Below are 15,647 nucleotides of genomic sequence, written 5' to 3' on the forward strand. Positions count from 1 at the left end.
CATTCCAGATAAATTTTGTTATTATTTTATTAAGGTCCTTAAAAAAGTTCTTTCCTGGCCAGATTGGGGTTACTTGAAAAAGGTAGAGTAATCTGGGCAGTATATTCATTTTTATGGATGCAATTTTCCCTAGAAATGACAGTTGTAATTTGTTCCACGTTTCCAGATCTTTTCTAATTTGTTTCATTAATTTGTTATAATTGTCTTCTCTAATTGTTATTGCTTTGGCAGTAAGCCAGATTCCTAGATACTTTATTCTCTTTACAATTTGTATTCCTAATTTGTCTTCTAGTTTTGTCTCCTGTACCTTTGTCAAATTCTTTGCTAATACTTTAGTTTTTTGTTTGTTAATTTTAAGCCCTGCGACTCTTCCATATTCCTCTATCTTCGCTAAAAGTTTGGTTCCTGTTATTTCCGGTTGCTCCATTATAAATACCACATCGTCAGCGAAGGCTTGCAATTTGTACTCTTCTTTCCGTGTTCTCAAACCTTTTATTTCCACATCTTTCCTAACTTCATTTAGTAATATTTCCAATGAAATTATGAACAGTAGTGGGGATAAAGGGCAGCCCTGTCTCACACCCTTTTGTATATCCAGATTTTCAGTCATATCTCCATTAATCATAATTTTGGCCGTTTGGAGGGAGTATACTTTTCTAATCATATGTAAAAATTTAACACCAAAGTCCATGGTTTCTAGTTGCAATATGAGGAAATTCCAATTTAGATTGTCAAAAGCCTTTTGTGCGTCTAAGAAGATTAAAGCTACTTGTTTATCAACTCTTTTCTCGTAATATTCCAGGACGTTGATAATTGTTCTTATGTTGTTTTTGATCTGTCTTCTTGGGACAAAACCGTTCTGATCTGTATGTATGTATTTATAAATAATTGTTTTCAGTCTTTGCGTTATAACCAACATGAAGAGTTTATAATCTACATTGAGCAATGAGATCGGCCTATAATTTTTAACTTGTGTGGGGTCCGTGTCTTCTTTGGGGATAAGTGTAATAATGGTTTCAGTCCAGGATTTGGGAATTTCTGCTTCTAATAATGCATCATTGAGGACTTGGAGTAACAGTTCATCCATTGCATTTTGACAGTTTTTATAAAACTCCGTTGGTATTCCGTCCGGGCCTGGGACCTTGTTGTTTTTTTGCTTTTTCCTTGCTTCCACCAACTCAGACATCGTAATTGGTCTATTTAATGCTTCTCTATGGGACTCCTCTAATTTTGTGATGTTTGTTTTACGTAAGTATTCCTTAATGTCTTCATCCCGAATCTCTTCTTTCTTGTAGAGACTTTGAAAAAAATCTTTGACTATACATTTTTTGTCTAGATTGGTATGGTATATTTGTCCTGTTTCGTCCTGCAATTGAAATATTGTTCTCCTTTTTTTTCTTTTTTCAATTTATACGCTAACCAGCACCCCGTTTTATTTGCATGCTCAAAATGTTTCTGTTTTGCTAATTTGATTTTCTGTGCAATTTCTGTCTGGGTAATCAGATTGATTTTATGTTTAGTAAGGTTTAATTTTTCTTTTATTGTTTTGTTATGGGGCTCCTTCTGCAATTCTAATTCGTATATTCTAAATTGTTCTAACAACTTATTCCTTGACTGTTGTTTCTCTTTATTTTTTTTTGCCATATACGCAATTGTAAGACCTCTTATGTATGCTTTAATTGTGTCCCAAAGGTTTTGAAGCGATGTCTGTTCTTTAGTGTTTATTTGTAGGAAGATTTTAACCTCTTTCTCAATCATCTGTATGTATTCCTTATCTTTTATTATTCCCGTATCCATCATCCACCTCCTTTGCTTTCGATGTCCTTTCCATACTATTTTAATGGGGTTATGGTCTGCCCAGGTGTTCACTGCTATTTCGATATTTTTTACCTCCTCTCTGAGGTCTGAAGTCATCCAGGCCATGTCGATCCTAGACCATGACTGGTGTGGGTCGAATAATATGTATACTGTTTTGTTTGCATGTTTGCCTCTCTCCATACGTCATGTAGATGTAGTTCGTTGATCATGTCTTTGAAAGGTTCCGGTAGAGTTTTCTTTCTGGTTTTACTTTGTTTATTACTCCGATAGTCTTTTTCTATGTCGATGATTGCATTGAAATCTCCTACCATGCAAATAGTTTCGTATTCCAGGTCTTTAACTATATTGTGTAGCTTTTTAAAAAAGTCATTTTGGTTTCCGTTGGGTGCATATATGGATATTAATAATATTGTTTTGGATCCTGTTTGTATTTCTATTATTAAGATACGTCCTTCTATGTCTGCATATATTTGTTTTGTTTTTAGGTATTTCTTTACATATATTACGACTCCTCTCTTTTTTTGGTCTCCTAGAGCTGCATATAATCTTCCTAATCTTTGGTTGTCCAATAGTTTTTGATGCTGTCTTTTGATATGTACCTCTTGGAGTGTTATGATATCTATTTCTAGCTTTTGGAGTTTTGTAAATGTCTGTTTTCTTTTAGCTGGTGAATTAAGTCCGTTTATATTGATTGAAATAAGTTTTAGCTCTCTTTCCATCTCTCTTTATTTATCTATCCGTTGTTTGCAGTCTTTTTGTGTTTCTAGTAATCATTTGCGTCTTTTCCCTCGCTCCCTCTCTCTCCATTCTTTCTCTTTCCAATCTTCTCCCCTCTTCTTGGTCTCTTTCTTCTTTCTCTGCCCGCTGTTCCTCTTGCCTCTTAAGTTCCTCTTCTTCTCTGCTCTCCCGCTCCACCTCCAGTACGAAGTGTTGGTCGAAGAAATCCTGTGCTTTTCCTACGTTATCAATTCTGTATTTTTTGTCTTCCCAGGAGATTAGTAGGCCCTCCGGTATTAGCCAGCAGAACTTTATTTTATATTTATTCAACTGTGCCGTTAGAAAGTTGTAGTTCCTTCTTTGGTCCCTTGTCCTTTTTGGTATCTGTTTGAGGGTTAAAATTTCTTTTCCCTTATACATAGCTGTATCTTCTCTCATCTTCCTGTAGATCTCTTCTTTTAAAGATTTTTTTGTAAATCTAATGTGTATTTCTTTTGGTAACTTATTTCTCTGGGCGTAGTTCGTGTGAACTCTATAGATTTCATCTATTCCACTTCGTATCTCTTCCTTGTCCCTCTGGGTCACTTCTGAAAGTATCTCAGTCATGATTTCTCCTAGGTCCTCCTCCTTTTGCTCTTCTACGTTCTGAAACCTTAAGTAGAAGGATGCCTTCTCCATCTCAAGATATGATAACGTGTCCTCTAGGTCCTTATTTGTGGCTGCTTGGTTATATTCCATCTTCTCCATTCTCTTATTCGTATGTTCTATTCTCTCCTCCACCTTATAAATCCTCTGTTCGTTTTCCTCTATTTTGTGTTGTATCTTTCCTATCTTCTCATCCATGTTTCTAATATTATCCTTTATCTCTCCCACATCCGTCCTAAGTTCCTCGTGATTTTTCCTTGTCTCCTCATGGTTGTGGGCCATGGTCTCTTGCATTTTATTCATTCCTTCCTGGATCATCGTTAATACGGAATGAATGTTTTGCATACTAAGGGTGGGGGTTGCTTTATCTTTTTCCATAGTTTCAACTGTTTTTTGTTGTGCTGGGGAGGCCGTGAGTATCATCTGGTTTGATGGTATTTTCTTACTTAACTTAGTAATTGTTGTTGAACTTGTAGTTGCCATTAGTATTTCTTTTGTTTGTTATCTTTGTTATCTTCTCCCAGAATTTCATATACTGATTACTATTTGGGCTGTTATATTTCTTTTGGTATTTATGTTTGATTGGTGGTTTTCAGTAATCCCGGTAATCCCAGGGAGATAAGCAACTAAGATGAGTTTCCTTGCCACACTATCACTGTCTATATATAAATTTGTCTATAAGTTCTATCTTTCACTTTTCAATATTTTACAGAGTTCTTCAATTCTTGATGGCTATTTGGCCTATATTACTCTCTAAACATGGGGGTAAAATATAAAGGGAGGGAGTGAGGGAAAAGTCTAATACTTCAGCAATTCATCAGTTAACTATCCTTATAATTAATTACTTACTATCTTATTTAAATTTATTATTAATTACTATTTATCAAATCAATTACCCTTAATTACAATCCTAGATTCAATTAGTCTGTCTAATATAGTTTTTCAAAACTAAACATACCAAACAATATGATATTTAACTACCAAGATAAAATATAGCACTAAGATAAGTATAAATATATATTTAAAGTAAATATGAAACTAAGTTAACAATTATATATGTAGTATATAAGGTTATATATGAGATTTCAAAAACAGTACATTTAATATTAATGCTTTTTATGCTTATTAATCACTAATTTGTTATCAGCTTTTAATACAATTGATTATACTTTACAATTGATTCTTCTTCTTCTAGATCACTCTCTTCTTATTTTTTTTTTTTCAAATTTGTATCCTTCTTATTTATTGTCCAGGATCTAATGTCCCAATACTTTTAGATTGAATGTCCAGTGTCCACCAAAGCTCCAAAACTCCTGAGTGTCCACCTTTCAACAACAACAAAAAAAAAATAGAAAAAAATAATCCAAGTCCCAATGTCTAAGTGCTGTCCAAATTTCGTCCAAATCTCCAAATATCCAAAGTCCAAAAGTCCAAAGAAAAATATTCCACTTAGGTTGGTTTGATTTAGCTCCAAAAGTCACTAGCTTCCACTTTAAACGAAGTTTTTCTGCCGCTCTCTCTTCCGGTATCGGCTGCTTGTTAATTGCCTCGTTGTCACCTCCACAAAGGGCAAAGTCTATCAAATTTATCCCTTTCTCTCCTTAAGTTCCATCTCTCCTCTGTAGCAAAATATCCAAAATCCAAGTTTCTCTGGGATCACTTTCTCCTCCTGGGTTTCCCCTGGATTTCCTCCGCTTTTGCCGGTTATTAATTTGTGCGCTGTCACTGTCAAGATGGAATCCGTCTCCGCTTATTTCTCAGTCGCCGCTTGTCTAGCGAAGGTTCGCTTCTTAGGTGGAGTTTTATCTTCTTCTGCCTTCGATTCTCACGTTATGGATTGTAAATATACCTTTTGAGCTCTTTTTCTTCCCGATCCTTCCACCGAAGTCTTCTTTATTTGATTTTCGCTTCCCTCTTAGTCAGCTGTCAACGTTTCTGGCCAGCCGGGGTGGCTGGTTTTTCCCCGATCAGGATTAAGGGGGATTTCCTGAACCTTCGGGGGGATTGCTGTCCTCCCCGAGGTCCTCGGAGTTTCCCCTTTTTTCTATTGATCTCTCCGAGGTCAATAGTGCCTAAATCGGCTCCTAAATCAGAGATATTAGGGACCTGCTTGCTTCTAGGTGTTCATAGATCTGTTGCTTGACTATCTTTCCCAGGATCTTCCCATCTATTGATGCTGATTAATCTATAGTTTCCTGAATCTGGGCTGTGTATGAAGAATGAATTAAGCAGCTCTCTACTGCCTGTTACTTCCTTGTTATCTTCTCTCATTAATGGACAGGTTGTTCCCTTGACTTTTTCTTGTTTTTGTAAGTTGAAAGAAACATTTTTGTTATTATTTTTGACATTTGTTACAAGTCTTATTTCATTCTGAGCCTTAGCTTTTCTGACTTTATCTTTGCAAGTTTAGGTTATTTGATGATATTCTATGTGTCCCTCTTTCCATTTTTTTGTACTTATACTTTTTGTCTTTCAGTTTATCAGAGTATTCTTTGTGTAACCATGCTGGTTTCTTCTTTGATTTCTTGTTTTTCTTTTTCAGTGGTATTGAGCTGGACATATTTTCAGAGTTTCCAAAGCTTCTTGAATTGTTTCCTCCTTTAATATTTTCATCCATGGAATCCTTCCCAAGCTCTCTCTGTTAAAATCAGCTCTTTTAAAGTCTACTGGTTTTATTATGTTCTATTGCTTGTGTTGGTGTTATACTGAATTCCAATATGACATAATCAGTCTCCTCCAAAGTTCAACCCCTTCTATCACTTCTTTTCGTTAGTAAGAATTAGGTACAGATTAGCTGTTCCTCTAGTTTCCACTTCTACATTTGAATGACAAAGTTGTCAGCGAGGTTGGTCAGGAACCTGTTGATCTCTCACTTGATGCAGAGTTTGTTTCTCAGTTGATGTCAGGGTAGTTAAAATTCCCCATTACATTTGTTAACTGATTAACAAAAAGCTATCTATTTCTTCTGTTTGGTTAGGTGACCCATAGTATACTATGGTATAGTATAGTATACACCTATGACAATGTCTTTTTTCATTTTATTTTGACCCATATGCATTTCAGGAGGCTTTCATTCAGTAGGTTTGGCGAACTAGTAGCGAATATTGGGGCTAGTTTGCCAAACTGGTAGCAATCACTGGTTGGCCATGCCCTCGAACCAGTCTGCAGCCCGCAGTCCTGCCATGCTTGCCTGCCTTCAATGTAGCCTTCCAGGCATCCCAGTGGCCAGCTTGCAAAGGCAGGCAAGCAGAAGGCCATGTGGAAGGCAGGCAAGCATGGCAGAGCTGCGGGGAAGAGAATAGGCTGCTAGCCCCCTTCCCCGCAGCCCTGCCATGCTTGCCTGCCTTCCACGATGCCTTCCCAGCATCCCGGTGGCCAGCTTGCGAAGGCAGGCAAGCAGAAGGCCACCTCGAAGGCAGGCAAGCATGGCAGGGCTACAGGGAAAGGAGCTAGCAGCCTACTCCCTTCCCCGCAGCCTGCCATGCTTGCTTGCCTTCCACGCTGCCTTTCCAGCATCCTGGCAGCCAGCTTGCAAAAACAGGCAAGTGGAAGGCCACGTGGAAGGCAGGCAAGCATGGCAGAGTTGCGGGGAAGGGAGCTAGCAGCTTACTCCCTTCCCTGCAGTCTTGCCATGCTTGCCTGCCATCCACACTGCTTTCCCAGCAGTCCCCCATGCTCGCTTGCCTTCCAAGGTCAGCGTCCAGCCCAGCCAGGCCAGTGGATGGTGGCTGGCCCTTGGTGGAGCTGCCGCTGCTGTGATGCCCCAGGACATGTGCAGCAGCCCCTCCACTGCGGCGCTGCCACCCTTCTGAGCCTTGGAGCAGGGGCTGCATCTCTACCAAGGCTGCCCACACTCAGCCTTACCAATGCTCTGGCTCCATTGGGCATGCTGAATATGCCGATAGAGGATCTAGAAGGTAAGGCTGATGCTGGCAGTGAGGGATGGAGAAAGATCCACTGTGCTCAGCTCCTCGGAGGGACATGGCAAGGTTCACTCACCTTTTGGGTCTGGTGCACTTGGCTTCCATGGGGCCTTTGGCCGCCAGCCGCTTGCTTGCCTTCCCCTCTGCCTTGGGTCCTGCCTGCTCTCCTGGAGCACTGCCACACTGCTGCCATTCACTTTTTTCCTTCTCCCACTGTGAAATAAAAGCGAAAGGCAGCGGGGTTGCCTCAGGAGGTTGCTTTGGGAAGGCAGATGTCTGAAGCCAGGCAGGGAGGGAAGGTGGCAAGAACGGCGGCGGCAGGCAAGGGAGCGCCAAGATGAAGGGCTACTCGCACTGGCGTGCCTGGATAAGCACTGCTGCCCAGGCCGAAGGGAAAGTGCTGCGGGCTGTGTGGTGGTGCGGTCGGGATCCGGCCCACTCCCTGCACGGGGGGGGGGGGGGGCTTCTGCCCCTCTTACTCTGTTTCTTCACTGCCGGGAAGTGGTGGCATGGCTGAGCCTCCTTCCCCCGGAGGACCAGACTCTGTGGGTCAAGTTCCTGGCGCTGGTGGTCAAAGAAAACAGGCAGGTGGGTGGGTGGGTGGGAATCCAGTGGGCTGCTTCAGAGCCCCAAGCCCCGCATAGCTGGCATGGGAGTCATGGGTGGAAGGTGGCCTTTTCTGCCATGGCTTAGGACCCGGGTACTTACGGGACCGCCTGCTGCCACCAGTAGCAACAATTTTTAGATTTCACCACTGCTTTCATTCATGGTTTTGTGCATTTTGTAGAGATGCAGTAATCCCTTACATATACTGTAACTTCATCTCCTCTTTTGTTACGTCTGTTTCTTTTGAACAATTTGTATCCTTCCATTATTGCATTCCAGTCATGAATTCATCCCACCAAGTTTCAGTAATGGCTACTATATCATACTTACTCTCATGTACTAGTTCTTCAAGTTCACCTTGTTTGTTCACCAGATTTTGAACATATGTGGCTAGGCATTTGAGTCCTTTATCGCTCACCCTAGGTATGTTTCCTATATTTCTATATAGGAAGATCCTAAGGATTGGTCACCCTGCCCTCTCAATTTTAGTTTAAAGCCCTTCTGATTAGTTGAGCCCGTCATTTTCTGAATACATTCTTCCAAGTTCTTGTGCAGTGCAGCCCATCCCTTGTCAAAAACTCTTCATGTAGGTAATGCAGACCATGGTCTAGAAATCCAAATTCCGGTGGTGACGACATCGTGAGCGGGGTGAGGAACGGCAGCTGCCATCTCTGGAACCCCAATATTCCTTGATAGAAGCCTTTTAAGGGCTTTTCCGATCCCGTAGAGATTGGAAAATAAGAGGGGAAGTTCTAAAGCCTCTAGACGCAGCGCTAGTGTCGAAGGGGAAACAGGACAACCCCCCCCGAATCTATCAAAGAAAAAGTCCACTCTTCGGGCGAACAGGAGCGATGGCGGCCGCCTAGAGTGAAGCTATCTATAGAAAAGCGGTTTCGAGTGGCAGAGCGGAGCGGAGACCCCCAGCAGCATGGCGTGATGAGAGAAAAGCGGAGAAGAAGGACCGCTATCATATAAACCAATTTATGGTGGTGACTTACAAATGGAGCGCATATACCAGGTCAAAACGGCAGTGAGTGAAACAAAACCTCGTGGAGTGACGAGCAATCCGGCGGTGGTGAAATAAGCACAAAAGAAGAAGACCATGGATGTTGATCTTTCATTGGAAGTATAGATGAAAACACCACTCATGCTCCTTAACTTTATTGCCTAGCTGCTCATAATTTCTAGATATTATTTTCTGGTTCATTGTCATGTCCTTTGTCCCTACATGAAGGAAAAGAAAGGGATAATAATATGTGGCCTTGATTATTTTGGTAAAACTTTCAGCCACATCTTTGATTTTTGCTCCAGAGAAATAACATTCCTTCCTCAATTGAATGTCCACTCTACAGATGGCTGGTTCTGTTCCTCTGGGAATGGAATCTCCTATCATCAAGACCCACCTTTCTTTTCCAGGGATGTCTGAACTACTTTTCTTCCTTTCACAGGAGCACTTCATGATCAGCTCCAAAGGGACTGGATATATTTTATTTTTATTTAACTCTTTGCGTTCCAATAATAGCAGCCAGATGACCGTTGTTAAAAACATACATTAAAAACTGCATTTTATAAGAAGAATTAAAAATCTAAATCTATTTTGTTACAGATTGATTTTTCTGTTTATGAGAACCCAAAATAGTTAGATCCCAGTTCATCAAGCTTTTAGATAACTGTTATGAAGTTCAAATAAGATGTTTCAATTAATGTCAATAACAAGAAAGGGCACAGAGTTAAAACTGCTATATTGAGAAAAAGGTGATCTTGGAGGCATGGGCAATAATGCAAAGTTTTTGTTGTTCCTAGTATTTAAATTTTACTTAAAGAATGAAGACTTCCTTAACTATTAAAAGAGTGGCAAGTGAATCTATTTTATGGAAGACAGAGTTCAAACCCAATTATCAAGACCATTCTGTATCATATATATCAATGTATGCCATATATCTTTGGGTGAAAAGTAGCCTGGAGTGAAGTTGCGATGAACCAAAACATACATATACAGCCTTAAAAACGAATATGGCTTTTTGTTTCTCCTCTCTAGTAATTGCCTAGAAGGCTTTATCAAGGTGAAGAGCAACAGAACCCGGATGATAGTTCTTTGGGCAGTTTGTGAGCTGTAGGACCAAGGACAGGGACTTCCTGGGATTTTAATCAGCAGGCTTCGTTTACAACAGGGGTGTCAAACTCGATTTCATTGAGGGCTGCATCATGGTTGTGTTTGACCTCAGGAGGGTGGGGGGCGTGGCCAGAGCCAGCTTGAGGGGGAGCCTGTGGTGGCCCGAACACTCTGCCAGCAAAAACATGTGCAGCCCTCCCGAGCTCTGTTTCCGGCTGCAATGGTCTTTTGCAACCCTTTGCCAATGAAAATGGAGCTTGCATAAAAATATACAAGATAGACTTACTTCAAGAGGGACAGCTGTTGGAGGCACAGGAGTGTACTGGGGAATATAGGTCCCTTGCATAGGTGCAGCAGCCGTCATATACTGGAAGAAGAAGAAATTATCATTATTGTATAACTAGAGCATCCTAAAATTGGAAAGGAGGATAGGTCATTGAGTACAATTGCCTTGGTCAGTGCAGTTAAAATATTCTGATTGATAGATGTCTAGCTTCTACCTGAACATACTAATGCACAAGAGCCGTCCATCTCTTGGGTAACTGATTCTATGTCAAACTGCTCTTGCTATTAGAATGTTTTTCTAACATTTAACCAGATTCTGAATTCTTATAATTTAAATGCATTATTTTGTGTCAGGGACACTGGAAAAAATGCATTATTTTGTGTCAGGGACACTGGAAGAACAGACCATGTCCTCCTATATGATATCCTTTCAAATATTTGAAGAATACTCTCTCAAGGCTGAACATTTGCATTTTTTCTTAATTTTCTTTATGCCATTGTCTGAATCCTTCTTGAAGTATAATGCCCAAAGTTAATCCCAGGACATGAAATGGATCTCATCAATATAGAATAATATGGAACTACTTCTTCATATGCTTTGAATATTACATCCTGATTCAAGCCAAATATTTTTATTTATTTATTTCAGCTATATCATAAAGGAAGGGAAAAAAAGAAAGTCAATCTTGCTGGACTCACTGAAATGGTCACTATACTCTACCCAATTATATACAGGATTGAATTTCACACAGTATTATGACTCCAAATCTTTTGAACAACAGCAGGAAAAGTGGTAGTTGTAAATAAAATAATTCTTTAAAAGTATAGCATGCAGTGCCTTTATCATGGTTAAATAAATTTCAATCAATATTGCTAACCAGCAGTAAACATTTTATACAACTGAAATACCATGCAGCAGAACTGTTTTTATACTATACTTATGACCAACATACATATATGAGTTACTTCATGCAATAAATAATGGGATTTTTAAAGTTCCATTGATTTCAGCAGGAAAATGACCCATTAGATGCTTTCTCCCCAGCTGAAAATCATTAATGCTGGAATTGCTTTAAATTGCTTGGCTTAAACCAACTATAATAGCAGAGTCTACTGATATATTATATCAGTAATCTAATTTTTATCTTTTAAACCTAGGGCTAAATCTGGATTTGCTGCTAATAATGTTAATTATTGCATTTTTAAAGAAAATATGGATGATTTGCAGAGGTAGGAAAAGGTTTACATCAGGACTATAATATAGAAAAATGAATGTTATTTTCTAAAATCCCAAATAGCTTCTCTCACATATTTACTGTTTGATTTAGAAAGAAGAATCCACTGGTATTAATGAGTCTCTCTTCTGGGATACCAGCATTGGTTTGGTATAATGGTTACAGTGCTAGATTAAAAACTGGCTGTAAATGCCTTCCTTAGAAGGGAAATTGGCAAGAGTTGAAGTCAAACTCTCTCAGCCCTGCCCTATAGAGTTGTTGTGGGAAAAAGAAGAGGAGCAAGCCTTATGTATGCATGCAGCCTTGAGCTGTAAAAAATAAAGGTGGGATATAAATCTAATGAATAAATATGTGATGGCAGAGTAGGAACATTGAGGCAGAAAACAATCTAAAACATTAAAGCATTAATAAAAAAAAGACGCCTTAATTTCTACATATTTTCACTTTTGTAGAATGCAAGAAAAAAACTGAAATGTGTTTGCCCCAATCTCCCAAAGGTTACACGTTCAAGACTTTAAAAATATCATGCTCAACACAATATGCTTATGGTCTAAAGATTTTTCCCATTGATATTTGATCCAAAAAATAAGAAAAAGAAATGTCTGACACCATAATTACTCCTCTTTAGTAAATGGTCTAGAGATTAGAGTTAAATACAGTATTTTCAGTATATTTCCTCTGGCATATATTTATTCATTTTAATTGTCATTTTTACACACATACACACACCCCAGTGGTTTTATCCAGCTCGCACGAACTGGTAGTGCCGGAGGTGGGAGGCTCTGCCCCTCTGCCGTGATGTCATTACATCCCATTTTTGACCCTCTGTGCATGCGCAGAAGAGGCTCGTGCGCTCACATTCCCGAACCGGTAGCGAAGGTAAGTGCATTTCACCACTGACACACACACACACATACACACTTATATGATTTGAAAAGAAACCAGAGTATATTTAAAACATTTATATGACTATCCAAAGTAACTCTGAGCAGCAAATGAAGCAATCCCCCCACAAAATATGTAATACACATGTTCACAAACAAAAATGAAACAATAAGACAATAAAATGGTGATTCAAACAGCAATAACATCTAATCAGAACTCTAATGACCCAAATTCTTTGGAAAAAAAACAGATTTTGACAGCATTTCTACCAAATACCAACCAAATGTCAGGAAGAAAATTATTTTGAAAGATGGGAGCCATCATCAATGTTGGTGTTGGTCACCACCTTTAAAGCGCTCCATGGCATAGGACCCGGGTACCTTCGAGACCTTCTTCCGCCACCAACAGCCTCCCACTGACCAGTCCGCTCCCACAGAGAGGATCTCCTCAGGGTGCCATTGGCCAAGTCATGTCGGCTGGCGACACCCAGGGGGAGGGCCTTGTCTGTGGGAGCCCCAGCCCTGTGGAATGAACTGCCCCTGGAAATTCGTAAGATTTCTGACCTCCGGGTATTTCGCTGTGCACTCAAGACCCTATTGTTGGACTTCCGCTGGCTCCGTGAGCTTTGAAAGACGTTCTTTTGAGAGCGTCTGCTCCCTGGCTCCGTTAAAGCCCCAGAACAGCCGACAAATGCTATCTGGAGGCTTGAAATTCTCTCCCCGGGCAAAGGGGAGAGAGAAGAGCAGGCAGGTGGAGGTAGAACCCCCCTGAACGCCCTAGGAAAAATCCTGGGGCGTGAAGGGCGCGTGTTCCCTGAAAGCCTGTCAAGCCGCTCCAGACCAGGGACGTCTCCGCTAATTAGCTAATTAGCGGAATTAGAAGCCGCGACCAATCTTGCTGAATGGAAATGAGGGAATTAACATCTTGAACAAACAGCAGGCGGAACGAGCAAGGAGAAATCAGACTGCAAGTATTTTTTACCTAACTCCAATGCCTAGAGCCTCCTTCGGAAGTAATCACTTAGTACTTTGCAACAATATGGCGATTGAAGCTTGAAAGGGTGGGGGAAACGGAAAGTTACAGGAAAAGTTTCGTTTTGCTGGCAGTCCTTCGCTTGGGGAAAAAAAAAAAGCTTTTGTGCTGACAGATTTTAAACGTTAATTAACATTGGGAAATCTTTTGAGGAACTCTTCTTTTTGACTCTGATTAAATATAAAGACTAATTTCAAACTGGAAATGGCCTCAAAGTCTGTAAAAACTGTTCCTACTAAAGGAACTGGGAGTGCTGGTAGCTCCCCAGCTCATATTCCTAGATCACAAGTTTCTGCTCCTCCAGCGGATCCACAGACTTTAACGTTGGAAATGTTGCAACAAGCTCTCCAAATCACCCAAAATAAAATTGTTGATGTGATTGATGAAAAAATTAAGGAAACTAATGAAAAAATTAAGGAAACTAATGAAAAGATACAGGCTGTGTCAGATGAGATTGCAATTCGCAATCAGGGGATTAGGGATGATATATTAATGGCATTTAAGTGTCTGGCAAGCAATATTGAGATGGTGGATGACAGAGTTGAGGAAATTAAACAATCTTCTGAAATTTTGGATAGCAAAATAGGAGAAGCTCAAAACAGAATTCAAAGGGCTGAAGACGATGTAATAATGGTACAATACAGAGATATGGAATTTGCTTTAAGATTTAGAGGGGTGAAGGAGAATAAACAAGAGAATTTGAGAGAAATGATGTCTGAGGCATTGGCACCGCTGGTGGGGGAGTCCAAAAATGATCTGGGCTGGCAGATGGACAAGCTGTACCGTGTTAACTCCTGGATTGCTAGACAGAAACATCTACCAAGAGACATTGTGATATATTTTACTACAAGGAGAGTACGCAACGAAATTTTACAGGCTACTTTTAAAAACAAGCTTCGGGTGGAAGGCCAGGAAGTAATGACAATGAAAGAAATCCCCCCTAAGATCTTGAGAGCTAGAAGGGAGTATGCCTTTCTGGTGGATGAACTGAGAAAACGTCAGATACAGTACAGATGGGAGGTGCCAACTGGACTAGTGGTGACTTATTCAGGAGAGAGATATCGGCTTAACACAATTTGGAAAGCAAGAGACTTTCATACTAATGTATTAAAGGCTGGCACACCCAAATCAACTAAATCACCAGAAGGCAAAAGAAAGAAAGAAGTAATGGAAGCTGAGACAGAAGAACTCTTGACAGTAGTTCAGCGGGGAGCTTTGGCTGATCAAGAAGAAATACAAATTCAAATGGCTACTCAAGAGTTGGCGCTGATTGATTTCTCGCAGTTACCAAAGGATCAAAGACAGACCAGATCGGTGACAGCTAGACTCAAGGAAGAATTAAGACAGCAACAATCCCAGATGGCAACTCAAGAAATGATTCAAGATACTACTAGAACAGGAGCAGTGGGGGGAGCAAGACCTAAAAGTCAAATGAGATCAGAGCATCAGGACTTGCTTCAGAGGCAAGTAAAAGGAGAAAAAATACTTGTACTTGGAGTTTATGCCCTGAATCAACAACAAGAAAACTTTTATAATTTACTACATTCAAAATTGACACACTGGGCATATAAAACTTGTATCCTGTTAGGCGACTGGAATGGTGTTTTGGATATTAAAAAAGACAAGATGGGACCTAAACAAAATGTGTCAACAAGAGCAAAATTGCCCAAAGCATTTTGGGAAATGATGGATGACTGGGAGTTGAGAGATATCTGGCGTGAAAGAAACCTGGAAGAAAAAGATTTTACTTTTTTTTCAGATAGACATCAATCCTTTTCAAGGATTGATTTTATATTAATTACTAACGATCTTTTATCCAGGGTGAAAAATACGAAGATTTGCTCAAGAACATTGACAGACCATAGTCCAGTTTGGCTGGAATTGGAGTATGAGAAAGGGCCTAGGAGGTCCTGGAGGTTAAATGATAATTTGTTTAGGTATGAAGAAAATGTAAAAGAGTGTAAAAAATTTATGAAAGAATTTTTTGTTACGAATATGCAAAAGGGCACATCGATGGAAATGGTATGGGATGCAATATATGCGAGGAATTTTGATATATTTGAATAATAAATATAGAAAGAAACAGGGGACAAAAAGAAAAGAATTAGAAGATGAGATTAGTAAACAGGAACGGGCTTTAGTAGCTAATCCAACAGATAAGAAAATTAAAGAGGCAATCAATTTATTGAAAGGTCAATTTAATATGTTAATAGCAGATCAAGTGGCAACTAATTTAAGATATGCAAAACATAATACTTTTTACAATGCCAATAAACCAGGCAGGTGGTTAGCATATTTGTTAAGGAAAAAGCAAAAATCAAGGACAATAGAGAGAATAAAATATAAGGGTAAAGAGGTTTATGAGCAACAATTGATTAAAAAATCTTT

At 39.8% G+C, this 15,647-nt stretch overlaps 1 protein-coding gene across 3 annotated transcripts in view; it reads right to left on the reverse strand.

Moving 5' to 3' along the window:
• The window catches only part of RBMS3 (RNA binding motif single stranded interacting protein 3), a 937,042-nt gene that overhangs the window by 18,581 nt on the left and 902,814 nt on the right, over positions 1-15,647 (reverse strand). For all 3 annotated transcript variants that reach the window (XR_004588862.3, XM_060685802.2, XM_034404015.2), the window contains exon 12: positions 10,109-10,189. Coding sequence is in view for 2 of the 3 variants with exons in the window: in XM_060685802.2 (XP_060541785.1) it covers positions 10,109-10,189 (81 nt within the window). In the remaining variant the exon portion in view is untranslated. The remainder of the gene's footprint in view (positions 1-10,108; positions 10,190-15,647) is intronic.

Source organism: Pantherophis guttatus, chromosome 4, assembly GCF_059756535.1.
Source record: "Pantherophis guttatus breed Tessera chromosome 4, ASM5975653v1, whole genome shotgun sequence".
Classification (NCBI taxonomy): domain Eukaryota; kingdom Metazoa; phylum Chordata; class Lepidosauria; order Squamata; family Colubridae; genus Pantherophis; species Pantherophis guttatus.